The 25485-nt window shown below is 38.6% G+C and overlaps 1 protein-coding gene across 2 annotated transcripts in view; it reads left to right on the top strand.

Moving 5' to 3' along the window:
- col4a2 (collagen, type IV, alpha 2) overlaps nucleotides 1-25485 on the top strand; it is a 103712-nt gene that overhangs the window by 21388 nt on the left and 56839 nt on the right. For both annotated transcript variants that reach the window (XM_017704695.2, XM_017704696.2), the window contains exon 4: nucleotides 8539-8619. In XM_017704695.2, the coding sequence (XP_017560184.1) occupies nucleotides 8539-8619 (81 nt within the window). The remainder of the gene's footprint in view (nucleotides 1-8538; nucleotides 8620-25485) is intronic.

A 25485-nucleotide genomic window follows, 5' to 3' on the forward strand; every position in this document is an offset into this window, starting at 1 on the left:
CTCTTTATGATTGCTTCGTCAATTTGGATGTAGCCAATTAGTTTATTTCCTCTTTATTATTTCATTGCTCAATGTTATTTGCCACATCTTGTGTTACAGGAACAATGTAAGCTCTGCAGATTTTGCAGACGGTACAGAACTGTTGCCCTGCTTGAAAAACACGAAGGCATGCTCTGATGAATCTGCTGAATTCCCTTGTTTGTTATGGACTATCATAAAACTGTGTTACAGCAAACTTAACCACTAAGTTTTCATTAAGAAGAGACCTGTGATTTTTGGACAACCATTGTTCAGTTCTTTGGTACAGAACAAACTATGGGTTTACTGTTCACACCTGTCAGAATGAACCAAACAAAAGTTTTATAGGTTATCACCAAACAAGGTAGATGCTAAAGCACCCTTAAAAGTACAGATCTGTCTGAAATAGCTAATTTCCATTTTCATAGATTATAGACCTGCCTCCAATACTTATGTGTCACATCCATACTTTAGGAGTATAATTTTGTGTGGTGGTTGATGAGAAACATGTTTAATAGCTTTGTCTTTATATTTTGGAATGCTTTCTTTTATTTTTAGCAGATGGAGACAAAGTAATAGAGTCCAGGACCTTAAAATGTCAGAGTATGAGGGGAAAATGTTTGGAATCTGTGTTAAAATAGCAGAAAACAACAGCAAGTCCATGTTTGGTAGTGCTAAGCGAGGTTCTGAATTCCTCAGGATGTCCCTTTCTCCATGATGAGGGCATAAACAGTCACAGTTTTCTCACTGCTGGTTACAGTGTTCCATAGCCTTGTACTGCACCCCAGAGAATGGTATGGTATTCTGCGAAATGCTTTATTCTTTTCAGATGTCCTAATGTTTCAAACTTTTAATCATCTCAAGTTTGGTCACGCTGGTCAAGTTTTTCACTTTGCATCCAGTTGTGGTCATTTTCTTGGCATCAGAGCTTCAGCTACATCTGCTGTAATCCCCCATTCTGTGGTTTCATGTCCCTCAGTCAAGGCTTAGTCAAAAGCTTCTGTGTATAGAGGCAGATTATGTTTTGACCAGCTCTCACGCACTTTACAGATTCTAGTGGTGGAAAGGGGCTTGGTGTCTGGAACTCAGTCTGTGCCAGACACCTGTCATCTGGCTTGGCTAAGGCTGTGTTCTAAGAGCTGGGACAATACAGTGGAAGAGTTGGAGGAGTTGCATCTCTGTGGTTCAGCCACATGTAGTTATGACTGAGCGGGACACTGAGAACAGTATGATTCAAGCTGTGTTTGACCGCAGGGACCATCCATACATGGACGTTGTTTCCTCTCTATCTGATGTATGATTTTTACTGAAACAGAAAAGATAAGCTACAGCATCTCACAGTGTGCCCACTGAGCTATGTAAACATGTCATCTTTGGAATCACTGAGTCATCACTGTGTCATCAGACTCGGCCATGTGAACAAGGAGAGAAGGTTTTTGCGTCAGAGCAGCACGCCAGGCCATTTACACTCATTTTAATTCACATCAGTGGTGATAGGAACCAACCATCCAGAGGAAAAGCTACAGTCAGTATTACACAAAATGAATGTGAATGTGTTTCCTGACACATTGTAAACCACCAAGTTCAATTTATTCAAACTATTTAAGATTGTCTGTTGCCTCAAATGTTTTGAAGTTATACATTACACAGACTCTAGCTTTATGTTAAAGTTAATTTATTCCGTACTTTATTCAAAAACTAAGATGTAGAAGGAAATTCTTTGAAGAAAAGTTACATACTGTTGAACCAGCTTTGAAAAGGTTGCTGAGTTGTCAGCAATTTAAGTTGTTTTGTTACAACCAATTTAACTACTAAGCAAAGACAGTAAATACATTCATTATTAGATACCTAAACCATGTGTGTGTGTGTGTGTGTTAGACATGAAAGTGTTGATTGTTAAAAAAAAAAAAAACTTTTTTAATCTACAATCTTGGTTATTAAAGTATAAATAATGTCAGGGCTTTCAGTGTGAGTGTGCCTGAGACATTGTTGTATAACAGTTTGAGGTAAAGTTTTTGCCTTTTTTCCAGATTTACCACTATTTTACCACTATCCACTTAGACATATAAAATCCACATATAAATACTCAGAAGAAGACGGAGTGGGTTCATTGGTTGTTTTAGATAATAAAGTGGCCATGTTTGTGATGTAGACATAGTGATTGCTGGTTTGTATTACCACCATTGTAAAGAATTAACTATTACCTCTACAATTAACCATTTCACATCAAAACCATGCAAAGTGTTTTTAGAATTGGCAGATTCTCCTTTAAAATTTTTAATTACTACATTAAAATGAGCTTATTCTTACAATTCTAGAAAAAATGGTGTATAACCATAACACTAGGTGCAGACTCTCTAAAGAAAGATCCAATGAAAGTTGTTTCAGGTTTAGGTTTGTTTTAGGTTGTTTTAGGTAAGTTTTAGGTTTTTTTCTGGCATTGCTCCAAAGAACTCTTTTTGGCACCTTCAGGTTTTGACTGTGTATACCAACTGTTAACTGTTTGTGTCAAACTATTTGACCACATGCTTTGATAACACCACTCATCATGTTCTCCACTCTTGGATAATATATCACAGTTTATGGCAGCTGCTTGCTTTCGAAACAGATTCTCATCGTCCGAAGCCTACAGGGTGTTAGGATTGGTTGTGAGATTCAGGTCAGACAGCTGTGCAAGGGGATGTTCTGTGCTGTTCTAAAATCCAGTCTGCTAAGGACCACAGGGAAAGATATTAAATCAGCTCCGCAAACAACCACGTCCTCCAGTACCTCCCTTAAGCCTCCATGCCTCTAATGAGAGAGAGGATTGACCAAGAGCGCATTAATAATATCAGGGTTCTATCTGAACAATTCTTTAAACAACAAGTCATGGAGATAGGTTTGATGTGCTGGGGAGGTGAGGCAGTGTGTCTTTCTCTGAGAAAGGGGAGATGCATCTGTGTCTGCTGACTCGCTCCTTATTACTAAAAGAGACATAAATCTTTCTGCCACTGTCCACTCCTCAAACAGGGTAAAAGGTCTACTGTATGAACATGAACTCCTCTATCTGAGGGACTGATCTTTGCACCACTGTTGCAATCACTGTTACCTTATGCTATATTACATTTTGTCATTGAGGAACCTGTCATTCCATGCAACCATGGAAACGTTGCCACAGTGACAGCGTCACTGGCGAAATAGATGGTTTTCAGAGCATGTCTGATAGTATTGATTGTTTTTTAAGAAGGAAAATGTGAGGGGGATGCTCTGTACTCTTTTAAATTAGTTTTTGTTTTGTAATACTGGGTGTGCCGGAACTCAGACAATTTGAAGTTTGGTGTCCATGGCTTCCAAAAACCAACATCTGGTTTATTCCACTGCTCTGGTAGCCAACAAAAGTGGGGAAAATGTAACTCATGGTGTTAACTCTTGCATTCCGTTGCTGCTCCGCTAAAAACAATAGCATACCTGGTTTGCCGTTGACCTTCTACTGCCATAGAGGAAATACAGAAAAAGAGGATATAGTTATTAGGGGTGATGACAGAGCCATGGTGTGATTAGCTATTAAATACTTCTTACTCATAGCTCATTGAAACAAGCAGGAAAATTGTGAACATATAGACATAGATTTGTTGATGCAGAATGTAAATCAAAATAAACATAATTCAATACATAACTATGTAATTAAGTATGTAATTATATAACATTTAAGTACAACTAACTGATAGCTCGCTGTACATTTCTAAGAGCATTTTCTTTTTCAATATTGTCAATAGCTCTCATGGTAAGCGTGTTTTATGTCATGTGCTTTCATATAACCACTATACACAGTTCATTCAGAGTTCTGGAATGAAGCAGGGAGTTCCATCTTTCCCTCTGACTTGTTCTGGGGGGTCTAAAAATGTTTGAGTGAATACAGACTATTTAATTTTTGAGTATTGAGTACATTTCATTTTCATGACAAGAAGTCCCTTCTAACTATGCCAAATATCAGAAAAATATATTTGTAGAGGGAAACCCTAAAGGCCATGTAGAAAACCAAACAGTTAAATTCTTGAAACTCCCAAGGAAAAATTGACCAGTCAGAATTTTGAGATGGAAGGTTTTGTTTGGACAGCAACAATATGCAAGTCCCATGCAGCTGAAGAGCTTACTGTTTTTGGACTATGTGCTTGTTGTTTTCACATCAGGAGCTGAGGTTTCGAAAATTTAACCTTTTTTATGGCTGGCAACCAATATCTGCTCTTTTGCATTGTTTCTTTTTGTTCATCGCCAGACATTTGCTCACTCACTTACTGTTCTGTGCTTCTGGTGTTTGTTGCAAATAGAATGTCAAAGGTGACAAAAATGAAACATTTGAGGCATTCCATGTTATTGTTTCTCCTCTTTTTATTTGTCTGGCAGTGATTTCTGACCCATTAGTTTCATCTATGGCCACAGCAGTCAGTCTCTTGACCTTCCTCTAATGGCCAAACATGTGCTGCAGCACAGACTGCAACTGATTTCTGTCATACCTCACACATGCTTTCATTCTCCAGCAGATTATTTTGTTCAAGCTGTCATTTATTTAAGAAACAAACATACAGCTTTAGCAAACTAAGGAGCTTTGGTGTTTCATGTTATACTTGAGTTTTTCATACCTGAGAAGCAAACAGATGTGACCATCTGAGATCCCTGTAAAGAGGCACTTCACTAGCCATCTATGACTGTGGACTTGTCCAATACAGATTGTTTGGAGAAGCATGAAGATGTGTGCATTTCCTGGAATCCCACTGGTGAAATATTTCTGTGGATGATGTCCATATGGTCTGCATTCTAAAGGAGAGCTCACCTTTGAGAATAAACGCATCTTATAAGCCTTGGAGAAAAACAGTGGAAAAACAACTCAAAGTTTATTGGTTCAAAGTACTAGACTGTTGACATGAGGATGTACAGTCATACAGTACTGTGCAATAGTCAAAGACCAATGCATTTCATTTCCAGTCAAAATAGCCTTTAGGCACAAGTTACTCATTGGTCAGGAGATACAATATATGGACAAAAGTATTGGGACATAGCTAACACATTACACCTACTAGAGCTTTTATGACATCCCATTCTAAACCCATTAATATGGCATTAATATGGACCCCAACAGAAAAGGGCCATCCCCAAATTGTTCCCACAAAGTTGGCAGTATACATTTGTCCAAAATGTCTTGGTATGCTGAAGCATTAAGATTTCTCTTCACTGGAACAGAAGGGTCTAAGCGTTATCCCTCCTCCACCAAACTTTCCCTGGCACGATGTAGTCAAGGCAGAAACATGATTCATCACTAGACAGAATATGTTTCCACTGCTCCAGATTCCAGTGGCGGTGCACTTTACACCATTCCATCTGACACTTTGAATTGTGCTTGGTGAAATCATGCTAGTACGCACCTGTTTGGCCATTAAAACCCATGCCATGAAGCTCCCGGTGCACTGTTTCATACTGAAGTGAATGCTGGAGGATGTTTGGAAGTCTGCAGTTATTGAGTCAGCAGAGAGTTGGTGACTTTTCTTCAGCACTCGTTGACCCCGCTTTGTAATTTTACATGGTCTGCCACTTTGTGGCTGAGTTGCTGTTGTTTCTAAATACTTCCACTTTTCAATAATACCACACATAGCTGATTGTGGAATGTCTAGGGGGGAAGACATTTGTGAACTGACTTGTTGCAATGGTGGCATTATATTACAGTACCACACTCAAATTCAGTGAGCTCTTTAGAATGACCCATTCTTTCAGAAATGTTTGTAATGGCACACTGCATGGCTAAGTCCATCTTTCCATTGTGAGAAGACGACTCAAAGTTATTGGTCTGAAAGGATGTGAAGCTGTCAGGAAAAAAAGAAATAGACAAAAAAAGAAAGAATATTTGTAAATCAAAGAAAGAAGCTGCTGCTGTTCTCAGAACAATAGACTGTCTACCCCAAAGTCCAGACCTCAACCTCTCTGAATTTGTTTGGAATCACTTGGATTCTTCTGAGATATGGAAAAATATCCCTGCAGATTTCTTTGAAAAACTGAAAGCAAGTCTCTCAAAAAGAATGGAATCATTGAATACAGTAAAAGTAATACTGTATGTAGTTGTTTAGGCTTCTGTGTAAATTTTTCTTCAGGGTCTGTAGGACCAAAATTAAAGCAGCCAAGAGAGCAGTGGGAAAAATGTCTCCAAACCTGTTTTCTGCATTGTTAATTAGTTTGAAACTCTTTAAACCTGTGTTCACTGAACTGAATATGTGCGCACGTGTATACACTTGCATTCATTGTCCCTCACCCAACCCATTGCACAGGAGTTTTATAGTGGTGAGAAAGCATTAACATTAATCAGGTGATTATTGTTTGAGGCATGGAAAAGGTTATTGTAGAAATGGTGGAAAAGTTGATTGTGGGAGGCCTAGAACCGGATAGAGCACAATACCTTTCTCATCATCTGCAGTAATCATCAACTATGCAGCAATAAACAAAACCCGGTGACTCTTTTATTCATTGTTTGAGTTTACACATTGTGTCGCTTTCATGCTGCTGTTTAGTCTTTCATCTTTCTCGCCTAACAGAAGAACACGCTCTGTCCCCCTGGAGTTCCTACACACATTTTTGCAGGATTGCTAGTGCACAAATGAAGCTTTGCCGATAAGACATTATTGCCATGCCTGTCAGTGGTCTTCAACTCATGGAAAAGGCTTGATGTGGCTGTTCTGTTTTTGTGCTCAACATATGAGATGTTTACTGGTAACTAGCAGAATAAATTCATTCTGATTCATCTCACTATTTATTCTGCATGAATGAACATTTCAAGAATTTGATCCTGAAAAATGAATGTATCAAATGGAAAGTCTTATGCGTTCCCTGGTCACTTAAGGTTCTGTTTTGTGTTCAAGACATGAAGGATCATGAAAGGATGTCTGAATGGATGCCTTTGTGGTGTTGGCCAGACAGATGAATGTGGCCTTTGTAAATTTTACATCCAAAATCTCGAATCTACGTAACAAGGCAGAATTATGTCTATTCATATGCTTCTACTTTTTTGCACTCCAGGGATAAAGCCACCAGTTTTGTGCTTGTTCTTTGTGGCAGAACGAGAGACACAAACTGACACATGCATTCCGTAGACACGCAGGTTGAGCTGGTGTGACATCATAGAAAGTGTGACTCCCAAGAAAGTGAACTTTTTGGCCATTCATTTATAAATTGTTGATTTGTTTTCTCAGTAACCCTTTAAACTCCCAACTAAGGGTCCTGGCCATTTATAGGATTATTAATCATTCACAAGGTCTTTTGGGCAAATCTTACTATCATAGAAGTGCTATAAACAGTTGCCGGTTCAGCTTAACGCAGAACCTCTTTTACCAATGGTATAAGTGAGCACTATTTGAGCTCAATGTTTTCCGTGTATACTAGTGACATTCCTTTGTGCTCACTGAGGCATATAGAGAGGGAAAGGAATGTTTATTAACCCTTTAATCATAAGCCAAAATGCAGTTATTTATGTCTTTTAATCTACTCTTCTCATCTAATAACAGTTTCAGATCAGTTTTCTCAATGCTGTTTTGTTTTAGATTGGATTTTTAATTTGTTTGTGTCATAAACTACTTTTTTAAACTATTTTTTTTTGGTCAATTCCCACTCTGTGAGCTATGTCTCTATTACACACAGTGCTACCAAGCTGAGAGGGTGAGGGCTAGCATATGCGTACTCCAAGACAATGAAGCGCCATTCCATCTTTTTAAATTACCACATACCCAACATACAGCTCAACATGAAAGAATTAGAATAGTTAGCATCTTGCTGATAAATTGGGCAGGGCACAGGGCCACCCTGTCCATCCAGAGAGACTCCCAGTGATGGGATCAAACCTATAATCTCTTGGCAATAGAAACAATGCTTAAACGATGAACTATGTTTTGAGCATGTAAACTAATGAATATGCTTCAAAAGAGTATGCTTTACACTTCAGCCATTTTTTACTGTTAATATGATGCAACAATTCAATAATAATCCCATAGCAATCCAAATTCCATTCTGAATGTGTGCACACACTTGCTCGGAAACTATCACAGTGCATCCCATAGTAGAAAAATCATTGTGCTTCTTTTATTTAGTGGTGGAAACACATGAGAGATTAGGGCACAGAAAATCCCTATGGTGACACTTTTGCTGTACCTGCATTGCAGCTATTGCTACTCTGATTTCAGCTACAGGAGACTGTATCTCCAAAGTCTGTGAAAGTATGGCTGGTGTTAGCTATTATAGCGTTAAGAACTGAGGCCTGTTATGGTCAGGGGAAAACACTCTTAGACTACTCAGGTTGCTAAGTCGACATGAACTGTACAAAATGGTTCTATCTACTACCATGAAGATGAGTATAAGCAACTTATTTTATGAAGTTACTTATATCACATCAGATATGGCCTTAAAAAGACTTACCAGTTGAGCTTCACCACAGTTATCATATGGAGACCAGTATGAACTGACAGTAAGCTAATGATTGCGTGTTTGTCTTCCCTTCCCTTTTCTCAGGGCGGTAAGAAGTACACCGGGCCATGTGGGGGCCGAGACTGCAGTGGTGGGTGTCAGTGTTATCCTGAGAAAGGCGCCAGGGTAAGTGTCTGTATCTGTGCTTTACAGCTGTCCATCAGCCGTCCATCACTACCACATTTCCTGACTGAAAACCTGTACCTGTAACAGTAGGAAAATATGAGAGGATGATGTGTTTTAGCTTTAAAGTTACAGTACCAAAATGCAAAAATAGATGTTGTACAAATATAATTTAAGCAGTGGCTGGAAATGCAGACTGGCATGAACGTTTTGGTTTAAGTTGGAACTGAGAACCTTCAGTATTTTTTTGGACATTTAAGAACCATTTAGAAACATCTTTCCCATATCTCACTGAAGTTTTGACCTCACAGGTGATAGATTGGTTACATGTAGTTTGTCTAGTTCATCGTCTCTCGCACCTGTCATTACATGTGTCCATGGATGTTTCCAGCTGTTTCTGGTGTGTCCAAAGTTCATTAGTTCAGCTGCAAAAAGGAGGGAGAGACATTTCAAAGGAGCTTCCCATATGTTGTGAGAACAAACGTATAGGAGTAGACTAAACATAATGAGATAATGGCAGATGAGTAGTCTAAAGAGGCCCTAGTAATAGCCAGTACATGTGTGGAGGTCTTCAGCAGAATATGTTCTTTCATGGAGAATTCAGTTCTGACAGAAAAAAGCTGGATAGCCTGTTAATGTAAAGCTTGTTTTCAAATTCACACCAGTAGCTTTTGTCCAAGATTATCACTGAAAGGAATATTGCAGAAATTCTTCGACCCAGTCTCTATCTGCTGCTTCTGTCATACACAGAGCCTGTTTAGACCTTGCATTAATGTGTCCAGATCATATCTGGATGTACTTTGGCTGTATTCTATTTACACTTTTTAACTAAAATGAGTCCCTAGTGTGACCAGATGAAATCCCATTTTACTTTACCCACATAAAAAGCACATCAACACCTACATCAAATCCATTTTACCATTGCTTGGGCACGTTCATCAGCCCAGAGTGAGTGAATGACACATGTTTTACAAAGAAAAAAATGCCCTGATGTCTTCATATAATAGTTTGAGTAGATTTAAATGATGTCTTTTCATGTCAAGCTTTGCTCATGAACTACACTGTTAGAAGTAGTGTACGTCTATAACAGACTGTAGTTTATAAGCTCACTGTTTGTACAACAGAACTATGACCTTTTGCTTAACATGGTAAGAGGAAATCTCCTGAGGAGGAGTAGGGGAGAGAGAGGAAATACATTCCTCAGCACACACCAGGATGCAAAGAGCCTCGTGATAGGTCAAGTCATCGGGCCGTCTTTTTTTCTTGCGCTATACCAGAAAAGGAAGGAAGGTTTGATTGTTCTTGAGAGCTTTGGAAGTGCCAAGACTGTTAGGTCTTTGTTATAGCATGCATGGAGTCTGGAAGAGACTTCATCTCAATCCAGAACAGTATAAACAAACTGTATATTTCACCTTTTTTGTCAAACCTGAAAGTGTAGTACAAAACACTCATTTGGAAAGCAGAGGAGGTGCAGCATTCCTTTATTGTCTGTCTGATCCAGTTAGCACCTCACCAAGAACCTAAAGGCCAGTTGTGCAAACAGGGATGAAATAGTATTGGTAGTAATAGTACTATTGGTAGTATTTAATAATAGTCATTGAATAGTTTCTTTTAAGATTATCAACCAAATAGTAAGTCTAAGGTTCAAGAGGTTAAAAAAAGGAAAACAAGACTTTTCAAGGCCTTTCCTTTTATGTACATGCTGCTCACATGTTTTGGTTTGCTTATTTCCTCCTTGTCTTCATTGTTTGTATATTGTGTTCCTTGTATATCATTCAAGCTCACATAATGTCCATCTTCCTCCAGCCAAATCCACATCCTCTGTTCAGTTGTATCTGTCCATGAATAATGTCGTCAGGGGAAACAGATCCTTGCAGATGTCTGGACATATTTCATATGCCCCTTGTGGTCCCTCATAATCATGCTTCTAGAGGACAGAACAGAGAATAACACACAAACATTGCGGCATACCATTTCACAGTGTCGCCGAGTGCCAAAGGGTGTGAGCCGTTTTCTGTCAGAATGATTTTCTATATGTCAAATAATGAGAAGAAAACGATGAAATAATGAGATGATTTGGTGCTACATTTTATTGCATTACATATGAGAACCATAATGACAGATAATGGTGAATTTGTGAGATAAGGGCAGATGATTATCATTATGAAGCAGGAAAATGAACATAACACGTTATTGCAAAGATGATCACCATCAGATTTGACGTAGTGGTCATGAATTGCAGGAAGTTTGTTGATCTTGTTCTCTCCTGCATCCTGTAGTGTTTACAGCTGTTTGACATGGCTGATTTAAAATGCATTTAAATGATTGCCATTCATCCACTGGGACTAGTCGCATATTCATCAGCTTGACGTCTGTATTAAAACCTCGCTCAGTTCTGCGACCTGCTAACAAACTTAAAAAGACTCCCAAAAGGCAGAGGATTTTAACTTGTTGAAAGAACAGTGCAAAAAAGGGTTGTGAAATGCAGGGAGCCAGACTTTCCTGCGAACAAAACAGAGGCAAAACAGAGGCGTTGCAGAGGAATTTGGACCAAGTCGACCCGACTGTTTACAAGAATGGTTAATTTCATTTTTGAGTTTATTCCAGTGGGCTGCCAAACATCTTGGTCTGGCCAGTGCTCTCACCCACAGCCTTTCAGCTCTGAATAGTGTGAGACTGGCTGGCATCACAGGTTTTAAACCTGAAGGCATTTGGCAAAATTCATGCCATTCTTTGTACATCACTGATCCGCCTCTGAAGCAGATACTCCTTTAAAGCTGAATTTGCCAACATTTTGCAAGGTATTTTGTTCCATCATGTATGGGCAGTCAAGTAAGTATGGTGTCTGGTGCAGCTGGGAGAGCAAAACAACACAGTTGTTTTCTGGAGACAGATTTCAGAATTAGTCACAGAAGAGCACTAGCCAAAGTAACTACTCTATTATCCATTCGAAAGATCAGGACGTGCAGTGCCAATGATTTAGAACAATTTACAACAACTGTGGAAAGCTGCAATGGCAGGGTCTTGCATGCACATCCTCTCAGTTGAAACCATCTAAATGGGGATCAATGGTGGGCTTTGTGTTCACCCGTAGCCATTCTCTTGTTTCTGAGGAAATAGAAATGGTTCTCAGAGCAACGCTAAGGATAGAAGATCTTTATTGAGTGACTATCATCAGTAGATTCATGACATGCTTAGATTTTAGAGATGAAATATGCAGTGGTAAAGACAAAGGAATGGACAGTACATAACATACAGAATGAGCATGTCCATGTTTGAAAAAAGCGTGCATCTATACTGACCTTATCCACTGTGGGAAAATTTACAGTGCACAGTCCAGTTGGAAAAGGAAGTGACATGCGGATGTTCAGCACAATAAGTGCTATCGGATCTTTTTTTGTACTCAGACCATAAGACCATTTTTTGCTGGGAAAAATGAATTAAGTCCCTTATTTTCTTCACCATAGACATGACAAGAGTCTCCTATAATTAGAACTATTCTCATGTCACAATATGTTGAGTACGCATTCGGACATGAAGTCTACGGAATGTCAGAAACGTCCATAGCGCTCTTACAGAGGACAGGATAATAACTGACTGGAATGCTACTGTAAAAGTCTACGTGGAAGATCGGATGAACTTAGATCCCTATTTCTGTTTCCATTTGATTATGTACACGTCAATCCCTGGTTCCTCTGTTTGAAAGCTGTTTTGCACTTTAACCTCTGGCTTGAGTGGAATATCCTCCAATTGTAACTGGCATCTCACAGACAGTTCAGTGCATTGCAAAATGTCTACAAGATGTGGTTGATATATGTATGTATTAGCTGTACTCTCAGATGTTAAATCGTAGAGAGTGGTTCAAAAGCCAGACTAGTCTGTGTACATTATACCCCTGAGAAAGATCCTGTCTACAAACAGACCGCCAGGCAGTGAATTCAGATGTTAGCCTGCAACTAGACACCAAATCATCTTCCTGCCAAAAGGAAAAGCTGCAGTCTTGTGAATCAGTTATTAGCAGAGACAGATTATGGGAAAGGGAAAATCCAAACCTGCTCCAGTCAGTCAAAATACGAAGGGCAAAATATGAAGCTAAATTGCGATTTTGAGTATTTCTGATCAGATCATTAAAATGTATGAGTAATGTGATGATTGCTGTAGACATTTTTGTCTTGGATATTCTGTGTCAATTGAGTGCAGGACAAATAGGTTCAGATTGAGTTTTAATCTTCTATTAGAACTTGACAGATCTTTCATAGAAAATGTTTGTTCAGGCAGAACTGATCTATAGAGCCTTGCTTGTGATCAGGTGTGGATGCTTTTAATAAGACAGGAGACCTTTACAAATTATCAGTGGTCTTAAGAATCAAGACTAGGCAAGAATACTTGGACTGCCATGAATGCAGCCTATGGGAACTAGTTAATTTTAGCATAAGTGTTCATTCATGCAGTGATTAATCTATTTAATTAGTTGTCTGTGATTTAGGGATTAGTAAGATAACGTTGGTCTCTCTTTGTTCACATCACTTATTCCTGCGTTCAGTATTTGAAATATTAGCAGCCACAACAAATTACTACTTCCCAAAATGGTGCCATCTGCTCTACATGGTGGACTTCCTGGTAATGTACATTTCAGGTGTCAGATGGTCAGTCAGTTAGGTGTATTAACTATTCTTGACTGACCGTGACTGGACCAGTAACAAGCTTGTTGAAGTTCTCAAAGGAAATTCCTCATGTTGCTTGCCTAAAAAGATAATCAGCGCATGTATGAAATTCCTCGGATGGATACCTATCTTGACCTCCCCGCTTTAGAAGTGGCAAAGCTTTTCTTATACAATCAATGGAGATTTTTAAAACTACATTTTGGAAAATGCAGAAATGAATGCAAAAATGAAGCCTATATCTAACATACAGAAGAATTATTATCATCACTTAGTCCACTAGCATAGAATTAGAACATATACAATGGTCTTTCTGTTTCCCTTTCTTCTTCCTATTTCTGAATTCAAATACAGGGGATCACAAGACAGTATTTTCCAAATTAAATCTTCATATTCATATAAATTTTTTTGGATGAAGAAAGCTCTTTTATTCTCTCCCTCCTGTCTATCTTTTAGGATATCCAGCCTCAGCTTCTTTTAAGACCCTTCTAATGCCCTGCAGCACTACTTTCAAGGACTGAGTGTATAGGACAAGAGCGGCATTGTATGTGGGACATAAGCACAAGACACAAGCCGCGACTGGGCGTAAATATGAGGACTTTTTTTTTTTTGCTCTTGGGGATGGATGTTTGGAAAGTTCTAAACAGCTGTAATTTCTCTCTTGGGCAGATGACAGTTAACCCCAGATATGAGGGACTTTTATCTGGCTTGAAATGACATGCAACATGTAAACAGGAGAATTAAGTCAGTGCTGCTTCAATAGGCTTTTTCTGCAGTCCATCACAGCCTAATCTGTCTTAAATTAAAAGAACCTCATGAAAGTGTATTGAAAATGAAAGAATGCTTCAGCCATAATTGCCAAGATGAGGTGCCCGAGGCCTGAAGTTGAATGTTGGGTTTACAGCTATCTTACTATTAGCTCGTCTTTTTGTCTCAGTTGTTTTCAAAATATAAAGAGCTAAAGAAAGACCTATTGTAAGAAAAACAGCATGAATAAGACAATTAATAATGTCATCAAAGCCATATAACAACTCTTTGATTTCCTAAAACCTTGTAGGCAGTGTTCACACTTAGTTTGGGTTTTTATGACATTGTATCTTTTTCATTTTCAGTTGGTTTTACACTGCGGTTGACTAAAGTGCACCAAATTACACACGTGAGTGTTCTTTGATTGGTCAGGAATTTGCATCAATGCAATAGAAATAAACGTTTTTGGTCTCTACATTGATTGGTTTGATGACACATCAGTTTAAAATGAACCAATCAAGTTGCTGATGACCAGACCAGGCTATTGAAAATACATTCTGCAGAAGCTGTGACAAAATCAAATGCTTCTCTATTGCTCATGTGGCATTGTTAGCAATAGTTTGTACAGCATGTATGAATATTTGTAAAGAATAAACTGGCAGATGTTGCAAACAGTATTGCGCTGCACTGAAAAAAGCTTATTCTGATGTTCCCTCATTTGGGGCGGACTACTGTAAAAATGTGTTCCCATGAACAGCAAACTAAGCTTGGAAGCAGAGCGAAACTTTAGGATTGTTGCTGGACCATGGTTCATTCGTATAACGCAGCGTGTTCACACCTGTCAAAACAGGCTGAACTAAATAAAACATTCAATAGATACCAAACTTGGCAGATGTGAAAGTACCCTTAATTTATGCTTCTTTAATGAACCACTTTTGGAAATTTGCAAGTGTGAAGAATTTTTTAAGTTTAAAGAAGCCACACACAATGTAAAGATTCTATACATTCTTATAAATAAAGGTTGCTAAATGGTCCTGGGCTGGGATGTACAGCCAGCTTAGCATTCAATTGGGGTAGAAGCATTACAGAGTTCTTCACATTTGCATACTTCATTTACAAAAATGGTTTGTAAAGAACCAGCCATTAAAAGGTGTAGGGAGTGGTATCAATTCAAGGAACCCTTTTGGCTACTTGTATTTAACAGTGGCAGAGTTGATCTGTTTGCTCAATGTTTAGACAACTTTTTTTTTTTTAAGTGTTGGCTTGCTTGGAGTCCTTGATCTGTTTCTCTAACCTTACCAGTATGTTATGAGGAGAAATTTTACTTTACTTATTCTCATCGTATGTTATTCTTATGAGTTAGCAATGGATGTGCCATTTCAATAGTTGTCTTTTGGTTGTATCTGAACATTCCTGAATCCCTTAAATACGCGTTCTTTTCAAAATTCTGTGTGAACTTCAAATCTGCAAAAGCAAATAGCCAGTTGATGACCACCCTAAAGAGGTACTTTGTCTCCCTTTCAGTTTGTTTACATTATTTATAGCAAGATGATTAGAATTTATTTACTTGAAGTATTGCACTTTTCTCAGTTTTATTGTAACGTTGTGCATCACTAGGGTCTAGACTGTGGAATAAGTGTATAAACTATAATTTTAAGATAACTGTATGAACTCTGAGTTATTCTGTGACCTTGTGAGCTAAATGACTCAGATTAAAATGAATTAAATAGTTTAAATAACAAAAATAATAAAATGGAGGAAAACAGCAGATGGAAAAAATAATCTTTTAGAGGCTTTATTAATATGTTAATATGGAATTCCACCAATATTTAAAATGCTCTGCATAATTAAATTGTTAAAATATAAATTAATCAGTAAGATATAAATAACGAAACTTACTGAGTGAGAATTGCTCACAGCGGTGGGAGTAGGTCTGAAGCAGGTAATGCTATTAAAAGCTCCCTTTTTGTATTGAATGGATGTGAATACACTATTTAACAATAGATTTGAGATCAGCTTTTGACCTAAAGCATAATTTTTAAAATATGTTCTTGTCGGTGAAGTACATGCAAGGTAAAATTGAATCCACCTTGCTATGTGGTACACTATGTAGGTCATGAAATAACAACAGACCCTAATAGTGCATCAGATGTCTAATAGAAATACATTTGTGATTCAGCAATAGGGTGCATGCCTCCCTGTTTAACATTTTGTGCACTATTTGGGTGTGGAAGCTGTAGTTTCATGACTTACATAGTGCACTATATAGTGACAAGGGAAAATTTGAGATTAATCTTTATTATTTTTTTCTGTCTCTCTCCCCCTCTCTCTTTCCCTATCTCCCCATCTAACAACCTGCATATTTCTATTTCATGCTAGTCCTACTAGTCAGCCATGTCTGGACAGGAAGAGATGACCACCTGCTCAGTCTCTTTCATGACACCATAATATCACTGTTGCAATGTAAAGACCTCACAGCCATTCTGAGAGTTTCACACCGCCTTCCCCAACAGATCCAGGCCTCAAACACATGCTCCCACTCATCTAGCACAAATCTCTTATATACTCTGCTGTCACTGACAGTGTAATATAATGATCTACTTTTCCTCTGAGGCTTGGTACACACAGATATGGGTGTTCCTTATAGTTCCAGGAAATATCCCAGCTGTACTCAAACATAAGAGGGGTGTTCTCAGAGAGGATCCACTTTACAGCATTCATTCACATTCACATCATGTATATAATGTATAAAAAAATGAATATTTCTTGTAGATACACATGAGGTGTACTTCTCATAGATACCCCCTTGTGGTGTATTTCAATATGTCTTACATTATATGGCCAAAAGTATGTGACTAGCACATTTATATAAGCTTATTTGACATCCAAAACCATGAGCATTAATCTAGAAGTTTCCTTCCCTGCTATAGAAGTTCCCTTTCTCACTACCCAAACAGAACTCTATGCAGGCCACTGGAGTTCTTCTACACCAGACTCTTTAGGTTATATCTTTATGCAGTGTGCTTTGGGTACAGGGTGGCAGTCACGCTGAAACAGGTTTGGGCCTCAAATTGTTGCCACAAAGTAAGAAGAATATAATTTTCTATCATGTTTGCATGTGTAAGCATTAACTTTCCCCTTCACTGCAAATAAGAGTCCAAACCCAGAAACAGCCCCAGACCATTATCCCTCCTCCACCAAACTTTGGCACTGTGCATTTGAGTAGGTAGCATCGTCCTGGCATCTGCTAAACACAGATTTCTCCATCAGACTGCCAGACAGTGAAGTGTGATATCACTCTAGAGATTAAGTTTTGACTGTTCCACAGTCCTGTGGCAGCATGCTTTACACCACTCCAGCTGATGCTTGGGATTGCACTTAGTGATCTCCTATGACAAGTCACTGAGCTCTTTAGTATAACCCATTTTACTGCCAGTGCTAACAATGCTTGTGGCTGAAACTCCTAAACTGGATAATTAAAAGGAGTGTCCACATATTCTGGGCCATATTGTGTGTTTTTGTCTTGTAGCTCATTAAAACACGCAGAAAAATTTTCAGTGCTGATTCTAAGCTTTCAAACCATACCATGTTTGTGCTGTATGAGAAAAATGTTGTATGTTTCATTATGATTTAAGTGTGATGAAAAGTTATTGCTGCAATACTGTTTTGCAGAAAGAAAAAGCATCTTTTACATTTTTTACCATGTTTATGTCATTTCTTGACATCAAAACAAACAAAAGAAAAAAACTAAATTTTAAAATCAGTAAAAAAATTAATATCAATGTAATTACTTAATTAATAATAATTAGTTATGTGATAACAAAATACCATGGCAAAACAAAACTACTTACTTGGCTTCTAAGGGTTAAAATCACACATGTCTTCTACCCTCTGTACTTTGGTCCTTTGTTAGAGTTTTTAATGACTTTCATGTTTATTCTCCAGTATTAGCATGTTGGCTCTCTGCTGTCTGCAGGCCTATTAAACAGCTACTCAGGTAACAAAAACATGTTCACATGAAAAGTACAGCTGGCTCCATACCACTACCCATATGTTCCCCATCAAATCTCTGCAGTGCCCTCAAGGATCAGCCCTGAGCCAGTTACATTCAGATCCCATGTAGTCAGGCATCCACTCTAGTGGTATAGTCATATTCTGACAAGCACAGGTCTTCCAGAGGAAGGATTGATGCGACTGGCTAATCTGATGTTGCTTATCCATGGCTCTTCTTAATTTGAAACAGTGAGTTAGACCAGATTAGTGATGGGCCCATGTCTAATTCCTCACTTCAAATGTACAGTGTGTGCGAGGCTTTAGTGATTTCCATTGGCACAAGAAGTACAATGCCATTGATAATCAGTCTGCCCAGGTTTGGACCTGTGCCCTAATTGACCACTTGATTTGCTAATGTGCAACAGCTTTGGAATGCCCGTCACAGCTGGGTTAGCAATGGGTGTCAGCTTTGTTCATGAGAAAAAAGGTGCTTCCCTTTTACAACAGGTCATTCTTGAATGCACTGGAAACAAGCTTTGTTTTGTGGTAGGTCTCGGACAATGATGGTATCCTTGACGTTGCAGTAGATCCATGAAACATCTGCCTAACATATTGCTTTTGTTTTCAGGTTGCTCAGAAGCTAATAAACAGAAGGTCTGGTCCTTGTGTGTTGGGATACAACACAACAAGTTATAGAATAATAAAGGCAGTGATTAGCTGTTGAAGCATTTGATTACTTGACTCCACAGTAAAGCCCCTCAATTTCACATTCATTCACACGGCAGCTGGGCCTCAGACAGTTCATTCCTGAATTCTGAGGCAACCATGCAGGTGCCTGGCTCCAAAGACCTCTGGGATACTAGATTCCCCAGCCAGGCCTCCACCACATGCAGATTTACACACACGCACAAACATACTTGCGCATTCACACTCGCAAACACAGTTAGGCTTGTGCACTTAGACTCAGGTTGATGTGGTGTTAGGATCAACTCTGACACTTTCTCTCCCTTTTATATGACATCTGTGTTTCTCTTCAAATAATCACCCTTTATTTTGCTTAGAGCCCTGTTTATATTCATGTCCATCAGTCTTTCTCCGTCTCTCTCAGCCTGTGCAACTTCATCCTTGCCAGAGTTCTGTGGCACGTGTATGTTCACGTGTGCTGGAAGATAACAGATGATGAGGCTGGACTAATTATGGCAAAGTCTAAACATATTAAAGGCAGAATAAACACAGGCTCACGAGGCAGAAGATGTGTGCCAAAGTAAGAGCAAAAGAATCCAGCATGAGAGCGCAAGTAGAAGGCCAGGACAGTGCTGACAAACGAGCTTTGACCTGAGACTGTCTGCTATGCCCTCTGTCTCTGCAGTTCAATTGAAAGAAACTTCACCAGCCTAAAGATATTCAGTTCCAGGGTTCCCAAAGCACTTTCTCTCTTCTGCAGACAGGCTAAAGCAACCAATAATCAAATTCTGTTGTTGTCACATTCTGTAAGAAGGTTCAATTTGTTTGAATTGTGTTTGAACAAGTGTTTTGTGTGCATTGTTGATTTGCAATTTGGAAAGCGCAGTATACTTAATACCTTAGCCTAATGGATTCCAAATGTCATCAGGAAAAAAGAAAAAAACACGTATGCCCTTTTCTCACCTAACATTTGGGTCATATTTTGGTTAGTACATCCATTAATCCTATGAAAATCAAACACAAGTAGGCCACTGTGACAAGCCCTTTTGATGGGAACTCAGATCAGTGGTAGATCAGTGGGTGTCCAAACAAAGTCTACAGAGACTGCAGATGTTTATTTTATTGTTATTAGTGTTAATCCTGCAGATATGTTCACTTTTGAGGACCAGCTGGCTATGCTCTCGACCAGCCACACTTCTGCCACCTTCTCATGTAGAAGGAACAGAAAGCACTGTTATGCCACTTAACTTGAGTGCGCCATGTGTTTTGAGATATTTGAAGTGTTTGAAGATGGAGCTTGTAATAGGCTTTTGAGGATAAAAAATCTACTAGAAAGAGAAAAATGATAGGTACTCTGGATAGGTATTTAAAAAAAGAGGAAGCATTGGTAAGACAATTCTCAGAAGGAAGACATCAGAAAACGCCCACATCCATCCTCTCCTCTCTCTCTTCATTTTTCCTGTTTAGATTCTGACCTTCCCGATGAGAGATTTCCGTTACTGAATCAACAATACAAACCATGACAACTGCTAATGTCCTCTTGCCTACTTTGCAACAGTGTAAATAGTATGTGGGAGTAAATAGCGTGAATATACATGGGGGGGTGGCTGGGAGGTATTCGGCGCATCTGTGTGGGAGAACCCCCAGAGCCTCGCATCTATTTGGATTGTTGCATTTCCCAAGGACTGAAGATATTTTATAGTGAACATCAGTCATAGACTAAATAAAATTAGGTCCAGTGGGAGGGATGGGTTAAACCAACTTCAGTCCCCAACTGGGGTGCACTCGCTAAATATACCTCTTACTGGCGTGAGACATTTATAAACTCCACATGATCTTACAGTGTCATGAACCAATACTAAGGATCCATGAGGATGCAACCATACATCAAGGTTTAAACTGACAGATTATGTGGGTCTTTCAATAGGTGTTAGGAAAGGGGGCTCATTCTTGGGAAGCTGATCCAGGAATTTCACTTGCTTTTCTGTAAAAGGGTGATAGTTTCAGTGTTGCTAAAACTAAACTCCTTCTTAGCTTCTATGGCTGGTTTTAGATAATGAAACTTTCATGCAACTAGTTGAGTAGTTGTCACTAGATAAGTACAGCATAATTTCCTAGTTGCTAGTTTTTGCAAGTAGAGTATAACATAATTTCTGACAGTTATACAAAGCGATTCAAATTCCATTCCATTAGTTAGCAAGATTATTTGCTAGCATTTATCATTGTATCAGTCTGGCTGTATAAAATCACTTGTGATGGGCTGTTTAGCCAAAATTTGCATCTTTGTATTGTGGACAAAATTAACAAGCTATTAGTAGTGGGAGAAATAATAAATTTGCACATGCATCATGATTCTCTTAAAAGATTCTGAAAGGATTTACAAAATGTCTTAATTTTTATAAAGGCTTTGTGCTTCGTCCTACTGTAGGATAAACACTTACATAGCCAAAAACTTTTTAAAGTGTTATATATTTGCTTAGCCTGGCCTGGGGATAGAAAAAATGCAAGATATGACCAACACATGCATTTCTGCAGTCACAAATTGCTCAGAATTTTTATTAAAGGAAAGGCCCAAAACCCTAGGAAACGTAACAGTCTAAACTACTAATTTAACACGATAATGCAGCAAAGTTTAAGAATTTACTGAAGGAATGACTTCAGGAAGGAATGGCAAACTAAAAAGTAAAACTGTAACATCCAAAGTAAAAGAAATAGGCCACATTCCTTTTTTTCATTTTTAAACCTCCTAGATGGTGAAAAATGCCTACTGACTTAACAAGTGTGCAAAGCACAGGCTACATAACACTATTTGCTAATGACAAATATTAGAATGAAATGATAATGTAGGCTGAAGAAATAAAAAATGAAAACGCACAGAAGAGGCATGTAGACGCATGAATGAAAAAGCTAATCGAATTGTGAGGAACCTTGAGATTCTTACTCCTAAGATCTTTGCAGAACAAACGTGACATAAACAACCATGATGTTCTGTTAGCATTCGCTTGTTAGATAACTATCTAGTTAAGCCAGCTGGTTACCAGCAAATAAGCAACATTATTCCAAGAGATCATCCTTTATTTTCTTGTCTATGATGTGTGCATTGAAATTAGCTGGTTTAACTTATACCAGTTGGCATCATAATGCAGTATGCTTTCTTTGTTTTGATTGGCTGTTCCATGAAACTTGTTTCACAGCGTTGAGATGGTTGCAGCTGAGCTTCAAACAAGTTTCAAGTGAATTGGTTTTACATTATCCAGGGCAAGTAAATTTTATTTTCTTGTTCATTTAAAAATACTGAAGTTTTACCATGTAACGTCAGCCTAATCTTCTGAATCAGAAAGAAAACAGGACTACATTCATTAATTTCTTATCAGCTTTAAATTAATTGTAATTTGAATTAACTTACAGAGTACCTGTAAATCAAAGAAACATTGCTTTTATGACCTTTGTTAAGGACGTGAGGTCATCAGACATCATGTCACTCTCAGTTCTCTGACCCCAAGCCTCCATCAAAAATTGATTTGAATCAGAACCAGTGGGATTTTCCCATCCCCTGCACTGACACCGACCCATGGGTCCAAGCTCGAGCTGTTTGTTTGTTTGTTTTTAGCAGGGGTCGCTATTTAGGCCACATTTCCCATAATTTTGTATTATGGAGCTTTTCTGAATGCTACCCATGGGATATCTAGTGCTCTAACTGGATGGAGATTTATGTTTTATTTTATGTGGCAGACATATATTGTTTACAAACCAAAATAAGTGCAATTCCAGAGTAATGTTCTTGCTCTTAGAATATGTGGAGAAAGAACATATGCAAAAAGATGAAACAGCTGTAGTCTTAGTTTATGATATACATTTAGAAAGTCTTCAGTAATGACATATTACCGGGGCTATGGGGACCATGGGAACATGCTGTTGTTTTGAGCTGTCTTGGAAAATGTGTTGGCTTGAACAGAGTTGAATATGACTGTATATGGGTCTGTGTGTGTATCTGATTGTCTGCTCATCTGTTAGTGTGGGCACTGATGTTCGCTCTGGACTTCCTCACACTCCATTTCTCCTTCTCTCTCTATTGCTCTCTCACTCGTTGTTTCTTGGACTATGTGTTTATTGGCACCTGGTGGGGCTCTTAAGGAGCTGAAGCTGAAGTTTACCTTTTAAAGACAAAGAAGGGGAGCTGGACAGCTCTCGGCATATTCTCTGTGCCAGCTCTCATTATGGGCACATAGAGGTCAAGCAAGCACCCCGGACGTGTACTGGTTTAGCTCTTCTGTTTGTTTTAGATGTGGCTGCTGCCGCTCTCATTGCGTCGTCTCAGCCGTAAAGTCAAATGCTTGTAATTGCTGACCTTCTAAGGGCTCTGATTTCCCAGCACATCTCAGTGGGCTCTTTTCATTTATAACCTACTTACTGTATGTAATTGAATCAGTTAAAGTGTTGAGGAGTGTTTTGACTAGCATCTTCTAAAGCAGTCATGAAGTTGCGCACGCCTACCATTGAATCACCTGCTCATTGTTTACTTCAGACAGATCTTTACAGCGCTGATGACGCCAGCCTCTACTGGTCTCAACTGACACGTCTCCTAAGATGAGAGCAAGTACCATTGTTTACTATCTGAAGAATGTGAAGGGCATCTTAAGGTCAAACAAAACGTCAAAGTAATTGAGAGGTTTGAACTACAATGTCTGATTATTCATCTGTAATATAATTTACTACACAGCACTTTTATAAACAATTACATAATGCTCTGCTTAATTGCCTTTTGTGTAATGATCTGCCTAAGGGTGGTCTAAGGGGTTTCTTTATATGTGATCCTTTCTTTTCGTCTAATACTCTCTCTGTCTCTGGAGTCTGTTCTCCAGTTCCCTGTGCATGTAAAATGTCCTAATTGTTAAGAAAATAGACACACCACTTGGATGGGTGCCATAGTTTAAACTTCAAATCTTCAGTGTGTTGAAATGGATTGCATCCATTTTATTGGTTTACAGTGCATGGCTACCATGAATGAAAGCTGTTGCAGTCACATCATGGGTAGTTTGCTTTCATCTGTGGTAATATTCATCAGAGTTCTCCTTTTGATGATTTTATTAAACAAGGAGATTTTGATGAGACACCCTAAAGCAATGATCCTAATGGAGATAAATGAGTTCCATATGTGCAGTTCTTGTTTGTGGCTAAGGCTATTGGCCTCTAAAGAGAATCTGATCATCGTCTTTGAATATTTTGGGATGTTATTTGTACATCTGTCATTGAAAGAGTGAGAATATATGTTTGTTTCAGAATCCTTCAGTCTCAGAGAAAAATACTTGCAGAACATAGTACATACATTACTGTATGGGAACAAGTGTTTACAGCACATATGTGAAATGTAAAAAGAGGAGCCATGTGAAGAACCATTTGGCAATATATGAAATTAAATGTCATAAATACATGATTGAAACAAAATATTGCTTATTGAATATACTGAAAATAATGCATATTGTGTGTGAATCCTTTGATAATTATCAACATTTGAAGTGTTTACTGAAGGAGTCACAGTAAAACTACAATATACTAATTAAAGAGTATTAATCATTGAGTGTGATTACATGCACCCATATTCTAATCATAATTGGATTTCTGCAGTTACCTAATTATTAAGCCCAAGTAAATGCATTCACTGTTTTAGTTAGTAATAAACTATTATTTGAACACACAGAAATGATTCTAATGAAAAAGTATTGATTTTATGTCTTCTTGTGGCAGCCAATTTGAACAAATCTGTGCGATAGCTTGGGCATTAAGGAGAAAACTAGAACCAATCTATCTAACCAAAATCTACCCAATCTAACCAAAAACTAGAACCCTTCTCTCTCTCTCTCTCTCTCTCACTTACTCACTCTCTCGCCCCCTCTCTCTCTCATTCCCACGGCAGTGCTATGTTGCCCTGGGGCCAATGTGTCATATGTGTTTGGGTGGGGGACACAAGGAATATGCAGTCTGGGGCTTTAGAGTAGCTCTTATGACTAATAGGATCCAGGACTGAGGCTCGCAGCACTACCGCTTGGATCTCCGCCCTGGAACAGAACCACACTCACACATGCATGTCAGGGAAAACCTGGCATTTTCATGGATTCCATAGCAAAGCCTACTCTCAGCTTTGTTGGAATGTACTTCGACTTGTTACATCTGTTGTACTGGGATGAGATGTAGACAGTAAAATCAGCACATTCGGATAAACTCTGACTCAGTTAATGTGAACCAAATTTGACCAAAGGTAAACTGTGCTTAAGTGTGTTTAACACTGGTCATTTTATTGCATACTTCATGCCAACCTTCATGCAAAGCTTTACTGCATTGGTTTGATCTGTATTTACAGCAATTTTCAGTGAACCGTTGTAAGTTATTCTGATCCAAGTGCTGGTTTGAAATGGCCTGTAGTAGCGCTGAAGGTCAGGCGTTGCCCTGAACTTCCTGTCGTTCTGTTTTGAACTGCTTCCTGCTTCCTGAGACGGGTTGTCTGATTAAAGCTGCTGTTTGAAGCTTAAATGCTTCACTGAAATTTCTAGAACAACACTAGGCTGCACTAGACAGCATTTGGCCTGTGTGAGCTACTGTGAATGACTCACATTAGCAGAAGGTATCACTCAGTGTAAAACAACAGCAGTGTTACGATATGCATATTCATTTTCTTTTATATTTAGTACCTGTGTAACAAGACTGTGATTTGAATGCAGTTGCTCTTTAAAGACCACCTTTCATTTACTTTCCAGAATAAATGGCCATGAAGTCTTTTATTTTTCAG

Source organism: Pygocentrus nattereri, chromosome 6, assembly GCF_015220715.1.
Source record: "Pygocentrus nattereri isolate fPygNat1 chromosome 6, fPygNat1.pri, whole genome shotgun sequence".
Classification (NCBI taxonomy): domain Eukaryota; kingdom Metazoa; phylum Chordata; class Actinopteri; order Characiformes; family Serrasalmidae; genus Pygocentrus; species Pygocentrus nattereri.